Raw genomic sequence first — 12,975 nt, 5'->3', positions numbered from 1 at the left:
TTTTAAATCAAATTTGATCTCATTACAAATATGTTTTTTAACATCCTGTAATCCAAACTTTAACTGAGCCCTCTCTTTACTCCTCCTCTTCATCTCTTTACTCCTCTTCATCTCTTTACTCCTCCTCTTCATCTCTTTACTCCTCTTCATCTCTTTACTCCTCTTCATCTCTTTACTCCTCCTCTGCATCTCTTTACTCCTCCTCTTCATCTCTTTACTCCTCCTCTTCATCTCTTTACTCCTCCTCTTCATCTCTTTTCTTCATCTCTTTACTCCTCCTCTTCATCTCTTTACTCCTCCTCTTCATCTCTTTACTCTTCCTCTTCATCTCTTTACTCCTCCTCTTCATCTCTTTACTCTTCCTCTTCATCTCTTTACTCCTCCTCTTCATCTCTTTACTCTTCCTCTTCATCTCTTTACTCCTCTTCATCTCTTTACTCCTCTTCATCTCTTTGCTCTTCCTCTTCATCTCTTTACTCCTCTGCATCTCTTTACTCCTCTTCATCTCTTTACTCCTCTTCATCTCTTTACCCCTCCTCTGCATCTCTTTACTCCTCCTCTTCATCTCTTTACTCTTCTTCATCTCTTTGCTCTTCCTCTTCATCTCTTTACTCCTCTGCATCTCTTTACTCCTCCTCTTCATCTCTTTATTCCTCTTCATCTCTTTACTCCTCCTCTGCATCTATTTACTCTTCCTCTGCATCTCTTTACTCCTCCTCTGCATCTCTTTACTCTTCCTCTGCATCTCTGTACTCCTCTTCATCTCTATGACTCCCTCTCCAGCCGCCTATATACTTATTTTAAACTGCACATTAAACTGAATCTTTAGAATCTTTATCTCGTGTATAAATGTCGATAAAGGAGAAAGAAAGTCAAATGTATTTGTATAGCCAATATCACAAATGATACATTTGTCTCAGTGTTTACAGACTGTACATATGACCCCCTCTGTCCTTAGACCCTCTGTCCTTACACCCTCTGTCCTTAGACCCTCTGTCTTTAGACCCTCTGTCCTTAGACCCTCTGTCATTAGACCCTCTGTATCCAGACCCTCTGTCCTCAGACCCTCTGTCCTTCCTTAAACCCTCTGTCCTTAGACCCTCTGTCCTCAGACCCTCTGTCCTTAGACCCTCTGTCCTCAGACCTTCTGTCCTTAGACCCTCTGTCCTTAGATCCTCTGTCCTCAGACCCTCTGTCCTCAGACCCTCTGTTGTCCTTACACCCTCTGTCCTCAGAACCTCTGTCCTTAGACCCTCTGTCCTCAGACCCTCTGTCCTTAGACCCTCTGTCCTCAGACCCTCTGTCCTTAGACCCTCTGTCCTCAGACCCTCTGTCCTTAGACCCTTTGTCCTTAGACCCTCTGTCCTTAGACCCTCTGTCCTTAGACCCTCTTTCCTCAGACCCTCTGTCCTTACATCCTCTGTCCTCAGACCCTCTGTCCTTATACCCTCTGTCCTTAGACCCTCTGTCCTCAGACCCTCTGTCCTTAGACCTTCTGTCCTCAGACCCTCTGTCCTCAGACCCTCTTTCCTCAGACCCTCTGTCCTTACATCCTCTGTCATTATACCCTCTGTCCTTAGACCCTCTGTCCTCAGACCCTCTGTCCTTAGACCTTCTGTCCTCAGACCCTCTGTCCTTAGACCCTCTGTCCTTAGACCCTCTGTCCTTATACCCTCTGTCCTCAGACCCTCTGTCCTCAGACCCTCTGTCCTCAGACCCTCTGTACTTAGCCCCTCTGTCTTCAGACCCTCTGTCCTTCCTTATACCCTCTGTCCTTGAACCCTCTGTCCTTATACCCTCTGTCCTTACACCCTCTGTCCTTAGACCCTCTGTCCTCAGACCCTCTGTCCTTACTCCCTCTGTCCATATACCCTCTGTTCTTATACCCTCTGTCCTTATACCCTCTGTCTTTAGACCCTCTGTCCGTACACCCTCTGTCCTTAGACCCTCTGTCCTTACACCCTCTGTCCCTAGACCCTCTGTCTTTAGACCCTCTGTCCTTAGACCCTCTGTCCTTACACCCTCTGTCATTAGACCCTCTGTCCTTAGCCCCTCTGTCTTCAGACCCTCTGTCCTTCCTTAAACCCTTTGTCCTTAGACCCTCTGACCTTAGACCCTCTGTCCTCAGACCCTCTGTCCTTACACCCTCAGTCCTTATACCCTCTGTCCTTAGACCCTCTGTCCTTATACCCTCTGTCCTTACACCCTCTGTCCTTAGACCCTCTGTCCTCAGACCCTCTGTCCTTACTCCCTCTGTCCATATACCCTCTGTCCTTATACCCTCTGTCCTTATACCCTCTGTCCTTACACCCTCTGTCCTCAGACCCTCTGTCCTCAGACCTTCTGTTCTCAGACCCTCTGTCCTTAAACCCTCTGTCCGTACACCCTCTGTCCTTAGACCCTCTGTCCTTACACCCTCTGTCATTAGACCCTCTGTATCCAGACCTTCTGTCCTCAGACCCTCTGTCCTTCCTTAAACCCTCTGTCCTTAGACCCTCTGTCCTCAGACCCTCTGTCCTTAGACCCTCTGTCCTCAGACCTTCTGTCCTTAAACCCTCTGTCCTTAGACCCTCTGTCCTCAGACCTTCTGTCCTTAAACCCTCTGTCCTTAGACCCTCTGTCTTCAGACCCTCTGTCCTTAGACCCTCTGTCCTTAGACCCTCTGTCCTTACACCCTCTGTCCTTAGACCCTCTGTCCTCAGACCCTCTGTCCTTACTCCCTCTGTCCATATACCCTCTGTCCTTATACCCTCTGTCCTTATACCCTCTGTCTTTAGACCCTCTGTCCGTACACCCTCTGTCCTTAGACCCTCTGTCCTTACACCCTCTGTCCTTAGACCCTCTGTCTTTAGACCCTCTGTCCTCAGACCTTCTGTCCTTAAACCCTCTGTCCTTAGACCCTCTGTCCTCAGACCCTCTGTCCTCAGACCCTCTGTTGTCCTTACACCCTCTGTCCTTAGACCCTCTGTCCTCAGACCCTCTGTCCTCAGACCCTCTGTCCTTACATCCTCTGTCCTCAGACCCTCTGTCCTTATACCCTCTGTCCTCAGACCCTCTGTCCTTAGACCTTCTGTCCTCAGACCCTCTGTCCTTAGACCCTCTGTCCTCAAACCCTCTTTCCTCAGACCCTCTGTCCTTACATCCTCTGTCCTTATACCCTCTGTCCTTAGACCCTCTGTCCTCAGACCCTCTGTCCTTAGACCTTCTGTCCTCAGACCCTCTGTCCTTACACCCTCTGTCCTTATACCCTCTGTCCTTAGACCCTCTGTCCTTATACCCTCTGTCCTCAGACCCTCTGTCCTTAGACCCTCTGTCCTCAAACCCTCTTTCCTCAGACCCTCTGTCCTTACATCCTCTGTCCTTATACCCTCTGTCCTTAGACCCTCTGTCCTCAGACCCTCTGTCCTTAGACCTTCTGTCCTCAGACCCTCTGTCCTTACACCCTCTGTCCTTATACCCTCTGTCCTTAGACCCTCTGTCCTTATACCCTCTGTCCTCAGACCCTCTGTCCTCAGACCCTCTGTACTTAGCCCCTCTGTCTTCAGACCCTCTGTCCTTAAACCCTCTGTCCTTAGACCCTCTGACCTTAGACCCTCTTTCCTCAGACCCTCTGTCCTTACACCCTCAGTCATTATACCCTCTGTCCTTAGATCCTCTGTCCTTATACCCTCTGTCCTTACACCCTCTGTCCTTAGACCCTCTGTCCTCAGACCCTCTGTCCTTACTCCCTCTGTCCATATACCCTCTGTCCTTATACCTTCTGTCCTTATACCCTCTGTCCTTACACCCTCTGTCCTCAGACCCTCTGTCTTTAGACCCTCTGTCCTTAGACCCTCTGTCCTTACACCCTCTGTCATTAGACCCTCTGTATCCAGACCCTCTGTCCTCAGACCCTCTGTCCTTCCTTAAACCCTCTGTCCTTAGACCCTCTGTCCTCAGACCCTCTGTCCTTAGACCCTCTGTCCTCAGACCTTCTGTCCTTAAACCCTCTGTCCTTAGACCCTCTGTCCTCAGACCCTCTGTCCTCAGACCCTCTGTTGTCCTTACACCCTCTGTCCTCAGAACCTCTGTCCTTAGATCCTCTGTCCTCAGACCCACTGTCCTTAGACCCTCTGTCCTTAGACCCTTTGTCCTTAGACCCTCTGTCCTTAGACCCTCTGTCCTTAGACGAGAGCAGGGAGGTGTCCCCCGGCAGTCTAAGCCTATAGCAGCATAACTAGGGGCTGATCCAAGGCAAGCCTTAGCCAGCTCTAACTATAAGCTTTATCAAAAATGAAAGTCTTGAGCCTACTCTTAAATATAGAGAGTGTGTCTGCCTCCCGAACACAAACTGGAAGCTGGTTCCACTGGAGAGGAGCTTGATAGCTGAAGGCTCTGGCTCCCATTGTACTCTTAGAGACTCTAGGAACTACAAGTAACATTGCAGTCTGGGAGCGTAATGCTCTAGTTGGTTTATAAGGTACTATGAGATATTTAAGATATGCTGGAGTCTGACCATTAACTGCTTTGTAAGTCAGGAGTACGATTTTGAATTTTATTCTGTATTTTACCGGGAGCCAGTGCAGAGCAGCTAATACAGGAGTAATATGATCCCGTTTCCTTGTTCTTGTCAATACAATGCCGCTGCATTTTCAAAAACAACATATTGTGTTATTGTTGTGAAGTTTCCTGCAGGGAACCATTTACAGAAAGAGTGTTCCACTAACATACATCTGTATTTACTTTAATAAAACACTTTGTGCTTCTCGTCTTTCCACAGAAAGGAGAAACGGTGAAGAGAATACGAGAAGAGGTAAGATCCCCCCCCCACACACACACACACACACACACATTCTGCATATTCTTTCATTTCCATCTCTTATCTCCGATTAATCCATGACAAGCCTTCAAAAGCAGCTCATATGCATGCAGCTAATTACAGTGTGTATACCGTGCAGATCCACAGTGAACAGGATGCACGTGCAACGTTTATTTGAAGTCATCTGCATCCATGATTATATATATTCTGTAAGTGCATATTTCTCCACATTAAAGTTGCTTTCATCAGGATCTTCACATTTCAACAACACAAGAAGTCAGGAGAGTAGAAACCGCTGCATGTAGACTCCCGCCACACGCACCTATTTTTAAACGTTCACTATCTGAAGGTGTGTTTTGTATGTTTGGCCGGCTGCTGGGATGTGACGTCTACATCTTTAGCTGTCAGCAGAGAGGAACACGACTCGGCTGTGAGTGTGAAGCTTCCCTACGGATCATCTGTCCTGCGTTCATATCTTTGTGAGGAAACAGATGCAAATAGAGAGAGAGAGACAAAGAGTGAGATGAGGTAGAGCTGCAGGAGACAAAAACAGAGAAGAAGAAGAGAGCTAGAGAAACAGAAACAGGGTTTTTAATGAAGGAATTACTCACAAAGCAGGAAGTCAGACTCCATTTCGTCAAAGAAAACACTTTTTCACAACGAAAAACGGGACATAAACGAGATCTATAACATGAAGTGCGTATACGATATGACTAACTAACTAAGTTGGGCCCCTGGATGCAGATGTGCAAAAGGGATTAATGCATAATGTTATTATTATATAAGAAAAAAGCTAAATGGTGGCACATTCCAGTTAAACACAACCCCGTCATCCCATTGGTTGATACTCGCATCACAAACATACTCTCATGCGTTCCGACACTCCTTCGGACATAAGAGAGAGGAAACGTTACCTTCAGGGACATTACACATGTCTCTGTCTCACTACATATACAACACAGGACTGATGACACCATGACAGGAGAGAGAGGAAACGTTACCTTCAGGAACATTACACATGTCTCTGTCTCACTACATATACAACACAGGACTAATGACACCATGACAGGAGAGAGAGAGAGGAAACGTTACCTTCAGGGACATTACACATGTCTCTGTCTCACTACATATACAACACAGGACTGATGACACCATAACAGGAGAGAGAGGAAACGTTACCTTCAGGAACATTACACATGTCTCTGTCTCACTACATATACAACACAGGACTGATGACACCATGACAGGAGAGAGAGGAAACGTTACCTTCAGGGACATTACACATGTCTCTGTCTCACTACATATACAACACAGGACTGATGACACCATAACAGGAGAGAGAGGAAACGTTACCTTCAGGAACATTACACATGTCTCTGTCTCACTACATATACAACACAGGACTGATGACACCATGACAGGAGAGAGAGAGAGGAAACGTTACCTTCAGGGACATTACACATGTCTCTGTCTCACTACATATACAACACAGGACTGATGACACCATGACAGGAGAGAGAGGAAACGTTACCTTCAGGAACATTACACATGTCTCTGTCTCACTACATATACAGCACAGGACTGAAGTTTTTAGAACTTTTAATGCAGAAACGTTACATTAAAGTCGGCTGTCGATGAATAAATGTAACTGTGTTATCAGACATTTACTTCTCCTCTCAAACCCAGAATACTCAACAGCCTCTGAACGATCAGAGAGAACAAAGCTGCTTCTGCTCACGAATATTTGATTAAAACTGATTTCTATAAAAGTGAACACTCAAATGAACACTTGCTTCAATCCTCTCATGTTGTTTGCTAATTCTTCTTTCACTCATTTCGCTCATTATAATTTGTGACACCTGACGAGCAGACAAAGTCGGAGAGTGATGGAGGAATGTGTGTGAGCACGGATGTGTGTGCATCTATTGTAAAAATGTTTGCTTCACATAAAAACAAGGATGAGGTGTTATGTCACCAAATTCTTATTGTCATGTTGCAAAAGCTCTCCCTGCAACACCCGCCAAAATAAAAGCCTCTGTGTCAGCGTAGCGGAGTAAAATATGCGAGAAAGGATTAAATGAAGCTTTCGTTAACTTCGTAATGGAGCTCAAAATAGGTCACAGAACACTTTCCGGTGTTTCAACGAGAAAACAATACTCCACTGTGTTTTAATGAGCCTAAATTTACTAAATTCAGTTCCCTGCTTGTCTGCAAAAATGCTAAATAATAACCCTCAAATGCATTCTGCAGGGAGAAATTGTTTGGGAAAAGTGTGTCCTCAGAGGAAATAGTTAGACGATGACTGCACATGAGTCCCGGCTCCAGGCAGCGACGGGAAACAGAGAGTTATGTTTCATTCATCTGTCTAGGGGATCTTAAGATAACTTGTGAAACGTGAAGGAAGTTTAGTGTAAACGTAAAAGATGTGGAGGAAAAACTGATCAACAAAAACAAAGATGGGCTATTATTAAAATGATATTTTAATATGCCATATTAAATATATTAGTACATTTTTAGGGTGCAAAGCCGACCAAACACATTTTATTATCGTACATTTATGTCACTATGTCTACTATTATTACTTTAAATCCATCTTCTGCTTGTCAGGTCAAAAACCTTTAGAGAAGTTAAAGCATCATATATATGTTGTACCCCTGAGCAAGGTGCTTAACCCTGAGTTGCTCCAGGGAGACTGTCCCTGTACTTAGTTCAATGTAAGTCGCTCTGGATAAGAGCGTCTGCTAAATGACCTGTAATGTAATGTAATATATAATATCTGTCCATTATTGTCATCATCACAGAATATAAACTAACCTTTCACCCAGAACAATCTGAATTCTACTTTCATGGATTCAACAAACTTTCTTTTCTCCTCCAGTTGTTTCTCAAATCGCTTATGAAGGTAATAAAATATTAACTCATAGTCTGAACCAAGAACTCTTTAATGCTATCAATTTATCACCAGCTTCACTGTTTCCTTTCTTACCTTTCACAATAAAAGTCGTACTTTGTCTGTTCCTAATGAAGCGTTCAGCCCTTCAACACACTAAAACTAAAAGTGAAACTAAATCAAACACAACATCAAAGACACTGCAGACGAACTAAAACCTCATTAAACAATAATCACTTTATTAAAAAAATGAAAAACTAACCAAGTAGGAATGTCATGATAACATAAATGTAATAGTGGATATTAATACCGGTAAAATTCCACGATACCCGTTGGATACCGTGTGCATGCTGGTGCTTATCAGGAAGTTAAAAGGGTCATAATTCCCTCTAATATCTATTTTATATTTCAGTGAAAAGAAGTTTCTTGCCAAAAACTACATTTTACAGGACTACATTTGAACACATCATGATAACGTTATCACCTTCGCACAATATTCGTTTTTACCAAATAGAACTTGAACACATAATGGAACTCGCTCCACCGGCTGCTAACACCTAAAGTTAGCTAGCTTTCCTGCAGATTCTAACACAGATTTGTTGTTCACAATGTAGCATCATCGGGGGAAGCAGGGTGCGTCAACAGTGAGTTTACTGCGTCATACACTTCCTGCCGGTGCCGGGGCGCTGTTAGTCGGAGCCTTGAAGGTGCTACCGGCGCTGTAGAGAAACCGGTTGTCGTTACATTTCTACAACCGAGACATCACCTCTGTAGAGAGATTTATAGAGCAGCGAGACTGACAGAGATGAAAAGAAAACAGATTGTCTTTGCTGCGGCTCCTCTGACTGACAGAGTAACTCGCAGAGCAAGAACATGAATATTTAAATGGATATTTTCCTCTCAAGGACAAAACACAACACTGGATATACAGAGAGACTGGATTTATAAGCTACGTCTTCCTCTCATTACTCTTCTTTATTCCCCGTCCTGCTGCCTCACTCATTGTGTATGCAAACTGACGGATCAAACACTCACACACACACACACACACACACACACACACACACACACACACACACACACACACCACCGTTCACTTTCCCTAATGAACTGAAATCCAATGTTTCAAGGCTATATTTTCCACACAATGCCAGGGTTCTGAAGAGGCTTTTGGCTCACAATCACAACATGGACACGCACACACACACACACACACGCACACACTTTCTCACAACGAGAAGATACTGCATGTAAGATGTCCCTGTTCATCCAGTCAATAAAAGCATTGATGTCAGGTTGTAGCTCTTCATAATAGCTTTACACACACAAACACACACGTACTCTACCTAGACATGCATGCGTGGTCTCTCCTCACACACACACACACACACACACACACACACACACACACACACACACACACACACACACACACACACACACACACACAACCTGGTAGCATGACTCCCTAATAAAGCAGAACAGAGCAGAGTAATCCAGTTGACTGACGTGGCTGTCCATCCTTCCTCCGCTCTAAATTAAGAGTAATGGAGACAACAGGCCCCCCGCTGCAACAGCAAGACAGCGTGCTGCTGCACATCTCACTCATTAGGGTAGGAGGACCAGGAGACGAGGGGGAGGGGCGGTGGAGGGATTGTAAGACAGTGAGATGATGAGAAGTTGAAATGACTCGTATCGATACATTAATGATAATGAGGCTGATTAGATAAAAGGGTAAAAGGGAGGGAGGGGGGAGGTAATGAGCGGGGGGGTCTAAGATAGATGGGTGAGAGGGAAGCATGAAGGGAAGTAAAGATGATGGATATGGATCATTCCCTACAACTACACTGTGTTCCGTCAGTGAGTGGGTTGTGTTTTCTCTCACACGTTTGTTTTTGACGCATCATCTGTTTCTAATCTAAGTCGGTGCAGACGGGAGGACATGGGGGCACATTTATTTATATTAAACGTACGTAACTGAAGTTGTGTAACAAAAGTACGTGATTTAACACAAACCGTAATCTTTTCCTTAAAACTAACAAAGTAGCGTTAACTACGTGTTTAAAACTGCAAGAATAATACGTTTCCCTTGAAACATAAGTTACGTTGGATGGATATATGAATATATATATATATACATATATACATACTATGTATATATCGTAGGGATGAGCGCTGCTAACCTCGCTAGTCGGCAGCAGAAACACCAGTCAGTTAAACATGTTATTATTATTGTATTCATATAGTTTATACATTGACTGACATGTGCTGTGTCAGCTGTTGCGTGTCAGCTGTTGCCGTGTCAGCTGTTGCCGTGTCCGCTGTTGCTGTGTCAGCTGTGGCCGTGTCCGCTGTTGCCGTGTCAGCTGTTGCCATGTCAGCTGTGGCCGTGTCAGCTGTTGCCGGTTGCCGTGTCAGCTGTTGCCGTGTCAGCTGTTGCCGTGTCAGCTGTTGCCGTGTCCGCTGTTGCCGTGTCAGCTGTTGCCGTGTCAGCTGTTGCCGTGTCAGCTGTGGCCGTGTCAGCTGTTGCCGTGTCAGCTGTTGCCGGTTGCCGTGTTAGCTGTTGCCTTGTGAGCTGTTGCCGTGTCAGCTGTTGCTGTGTCTGCTGTGTCAGCTGTTGCCCTGTTGCCGGTTGCCGTGTTAGCTGTTGCCTTGTGAGCTGTTGCCGTGTCAGCTGTTGCTGTGTCTGCTGTGTCAGCTGTTGCCGTGTCAGCTGTTGCCGTGTCAGCTGTTGCCGTGTAGCAACCTAGCGTGCTAAGTGGCTACGCCAGCTAGCTCAATGAATCAAACGTGCACACTACACACTAATTGTATGAGTGATACCAAAACATAGCTCTTCTTAGACATCATCTAATATTGCACCACACCGGTTCATGAGGCGCATTGCGGACATTTAAAATGGGATTTAAGATTTCGAATGACTTTTATAATACACGCAAAACAAAACATTTTCCCTCATAGATTAAATTGTGATAAATGTGACTGTCTTTCTTACTTTTAGACTCGTCGACTAGTCTCAGTTTAAAGTGGAGTCAGCGGTTATGTTCAGTAGTCTCAGGAGGCGTGAGGCTCACACAGATTGCACAGGAGACAACGGACGCTGCTTTTTATTGAGTTAATAAATGGCGAGAGAGACGGAGAGAATTGCTCCATCTTTGCTTTATTACCAATCACTGTACAAAAGGTGCAACACACACACACACACACACACACACACACACACACTCTCAGAGCATATTCGTTCTATTTTCATAACAATGAGGCTGCAGTCTATAGAGGATGATATGAGAATGAGTCTCACTAATAAACACACACTCACACATGTTTAGAGAAGATAAACTCGTACACAGAGCACTAATAGACACATGCAACTCTGTTCATGCACATCTCCACCACAAGGAGCAGCTTTAAGATGCTTCTGCAGGAGCAAAGCTTCTCTCTTTTCTCTATTTCGATTGTCCGACAAAGACACACTTATATTAATATTCTCATTTTGAGCAGATGATCCAAATTAGTGCACGTTTAAAGGGCTGCTGCAGGGATTTAGTTTTGCTTTTCTTATTACATTTGGGGGTTGAGAGTCAGAGTTACCTCCCTCCCTACATCCTGACTTTAGCCCGTCACCATCAGCTCATCAGACACTGACGGGGGTCAGTGTAGTTTTGTTAAACCTAAAAACGTCGTAAACCTACGTTGGGAGTTTATTTTGAAAAGACATTACGCCAAAAACGTTCGATCATTTCCCATTTAATGCGCTTTAATTTAATATTGTTTATACACTCATGCACAGTAAGGCTGGAAATATAACTTATACACTATTGTACACACACACACATCAGCTGGACACACACACATCAGCTGGACACACACACAGCAGGAATAAAGAACATTTTTACACTAACATGCAGGAAGTGAGAAACAAACTCATTAACTCTTATTTTTGTTTGTTTCCACGTTTCCACATTATATGTTTTAGATTTTTAAAGAAATACTATCGCTCCATTGATCCCAGTTAAAACTATCAGAGAGATTTAGGAAGCGACACACACACACACACACACACACACACACACACACACACACACACACACACCCCCTTGATGTTGTTCTTTGGATAGTTTGTGTGCAGAGATGGAGCGATCAGCTATAAGTGAAACAGACGAGGCTGATTGCTGCAAGACAGTGACTCACACTCACACTCACACACACACACGCACACACACACACACACACGCACGCACACGCACGCACACACACTTCACCATCCAGGAAACTCGAGGGATCTCTCTTTTCTTTCTTTCTTTCTTTCTTTGTCGCTCTTATAGGTTTTAATATTGTATCATCTTGTATATTGTATATAAACGTTTTATTCTGCTTTAGATTTCTGCACATATATTTTTCTTTTCTTGTTTTTGTTTTTGTCGCTTCTCTTCCGGTTGGTTTTAAATATTCCATATAAAAATACTTTATTTATTTATTTCTGAACGCAAACACGAGGATGTTTCCCAAACATGTTTTAATATTTGTGATTTGAAAGCTGAATCGTGTGAAAGGAACAGCAAGAGAATATTGAGCAGGAGTCACCAACCAGATGTTTTCATACCTAGCTAGCGTGCTAACGAGCCAAGCTAACGTTGACTGCGACGAACATTATAGAAGTTGTGGATAATAATGATCCCGAACAAAGCATGATTCATCTACCCGACATTTGAGTAACGGTATGATTGCGACGTGAATAGGTAACGTTAGCACTAGCTTCATTTAGCTGCACCGCTAACTTTGTGAACTCTTTCCTGAAGTTTGATCACATGTTAGGTTAGGTTTACAGTAAGATGCTGTTATTCCTCTCACAACAGATTCTCAGAAATGTTTATTCGGGGTTATAAGCTTTTTAATTTGATCCCAGGACGTTTTAGAGAAAGTCAGCAGGAAGACAACGAAGCATTGTGTGGATTAATATGCAGAAACAATCTCCATAAGGAGAGTGAATGGCAGACAGAAGGAACTGGACCCCCCCCCCCCCAACAGGCTGTGATTTTCTCTAACACACACCCTCCTCTCCGTCCATCCTCGTACGTTTATTACTGCACCTTCTCTATATCTCCACCTTCTCCTCAAATATTTGCACCGTCTTGTCTCTCTCCTCCTGATCCTTCCCCTCAGTCCTGTCCTGCTCTTCCTCCGACCCTTCCTCCTCCTCTTCCTCCTCTTCCTCCTCTTCCTTTAATAAATCTTTCTCCTCTCATTTCCTGGGCTTGAATCCCGTCTTCCTCCTCCTCCTCCAAAT

General features: G+C 44.4%; 1 protein-coding gene across 1 annotated transcript in view; it reads left to right on the top strand.

Moving 5' to 3' along the window:
- The window catches only part of pcbp4 (poly(rC) binding protein 4), a 93,089-nt gene that overhangs the window by 52,347 nt on the left and 27,767 nt on the right, over positions 1-12,975 (top strand). The window contains exon 5 of the mRNA XM_029430822.1: positions 4,760-4,792. Coding sequence (XP_029286682.1) covers positions 4,760-4,792 — 33 coding nt within the window. The remainder of the gene's footprint in view (positions 1-4,759; positions 4,793-12,975) is intronic.

This window comes from Cottoperca gobio, chromosome 5 (assembly GCF_900634415.1).
Source record: "Cottoperca gobio chromosome 5, fCotGob3.1, whole genome shotgun sequence".
Taxonomy (NCBI): Eukaryota; Metazoa; Chordata; class Actinopteri; order Perciformes; family Bovichtidae; genus Cottoperca; species Cottoperca gobio.
This window is presented reverse-complemented; position numbering and strand designations above follow the sequence as displayed.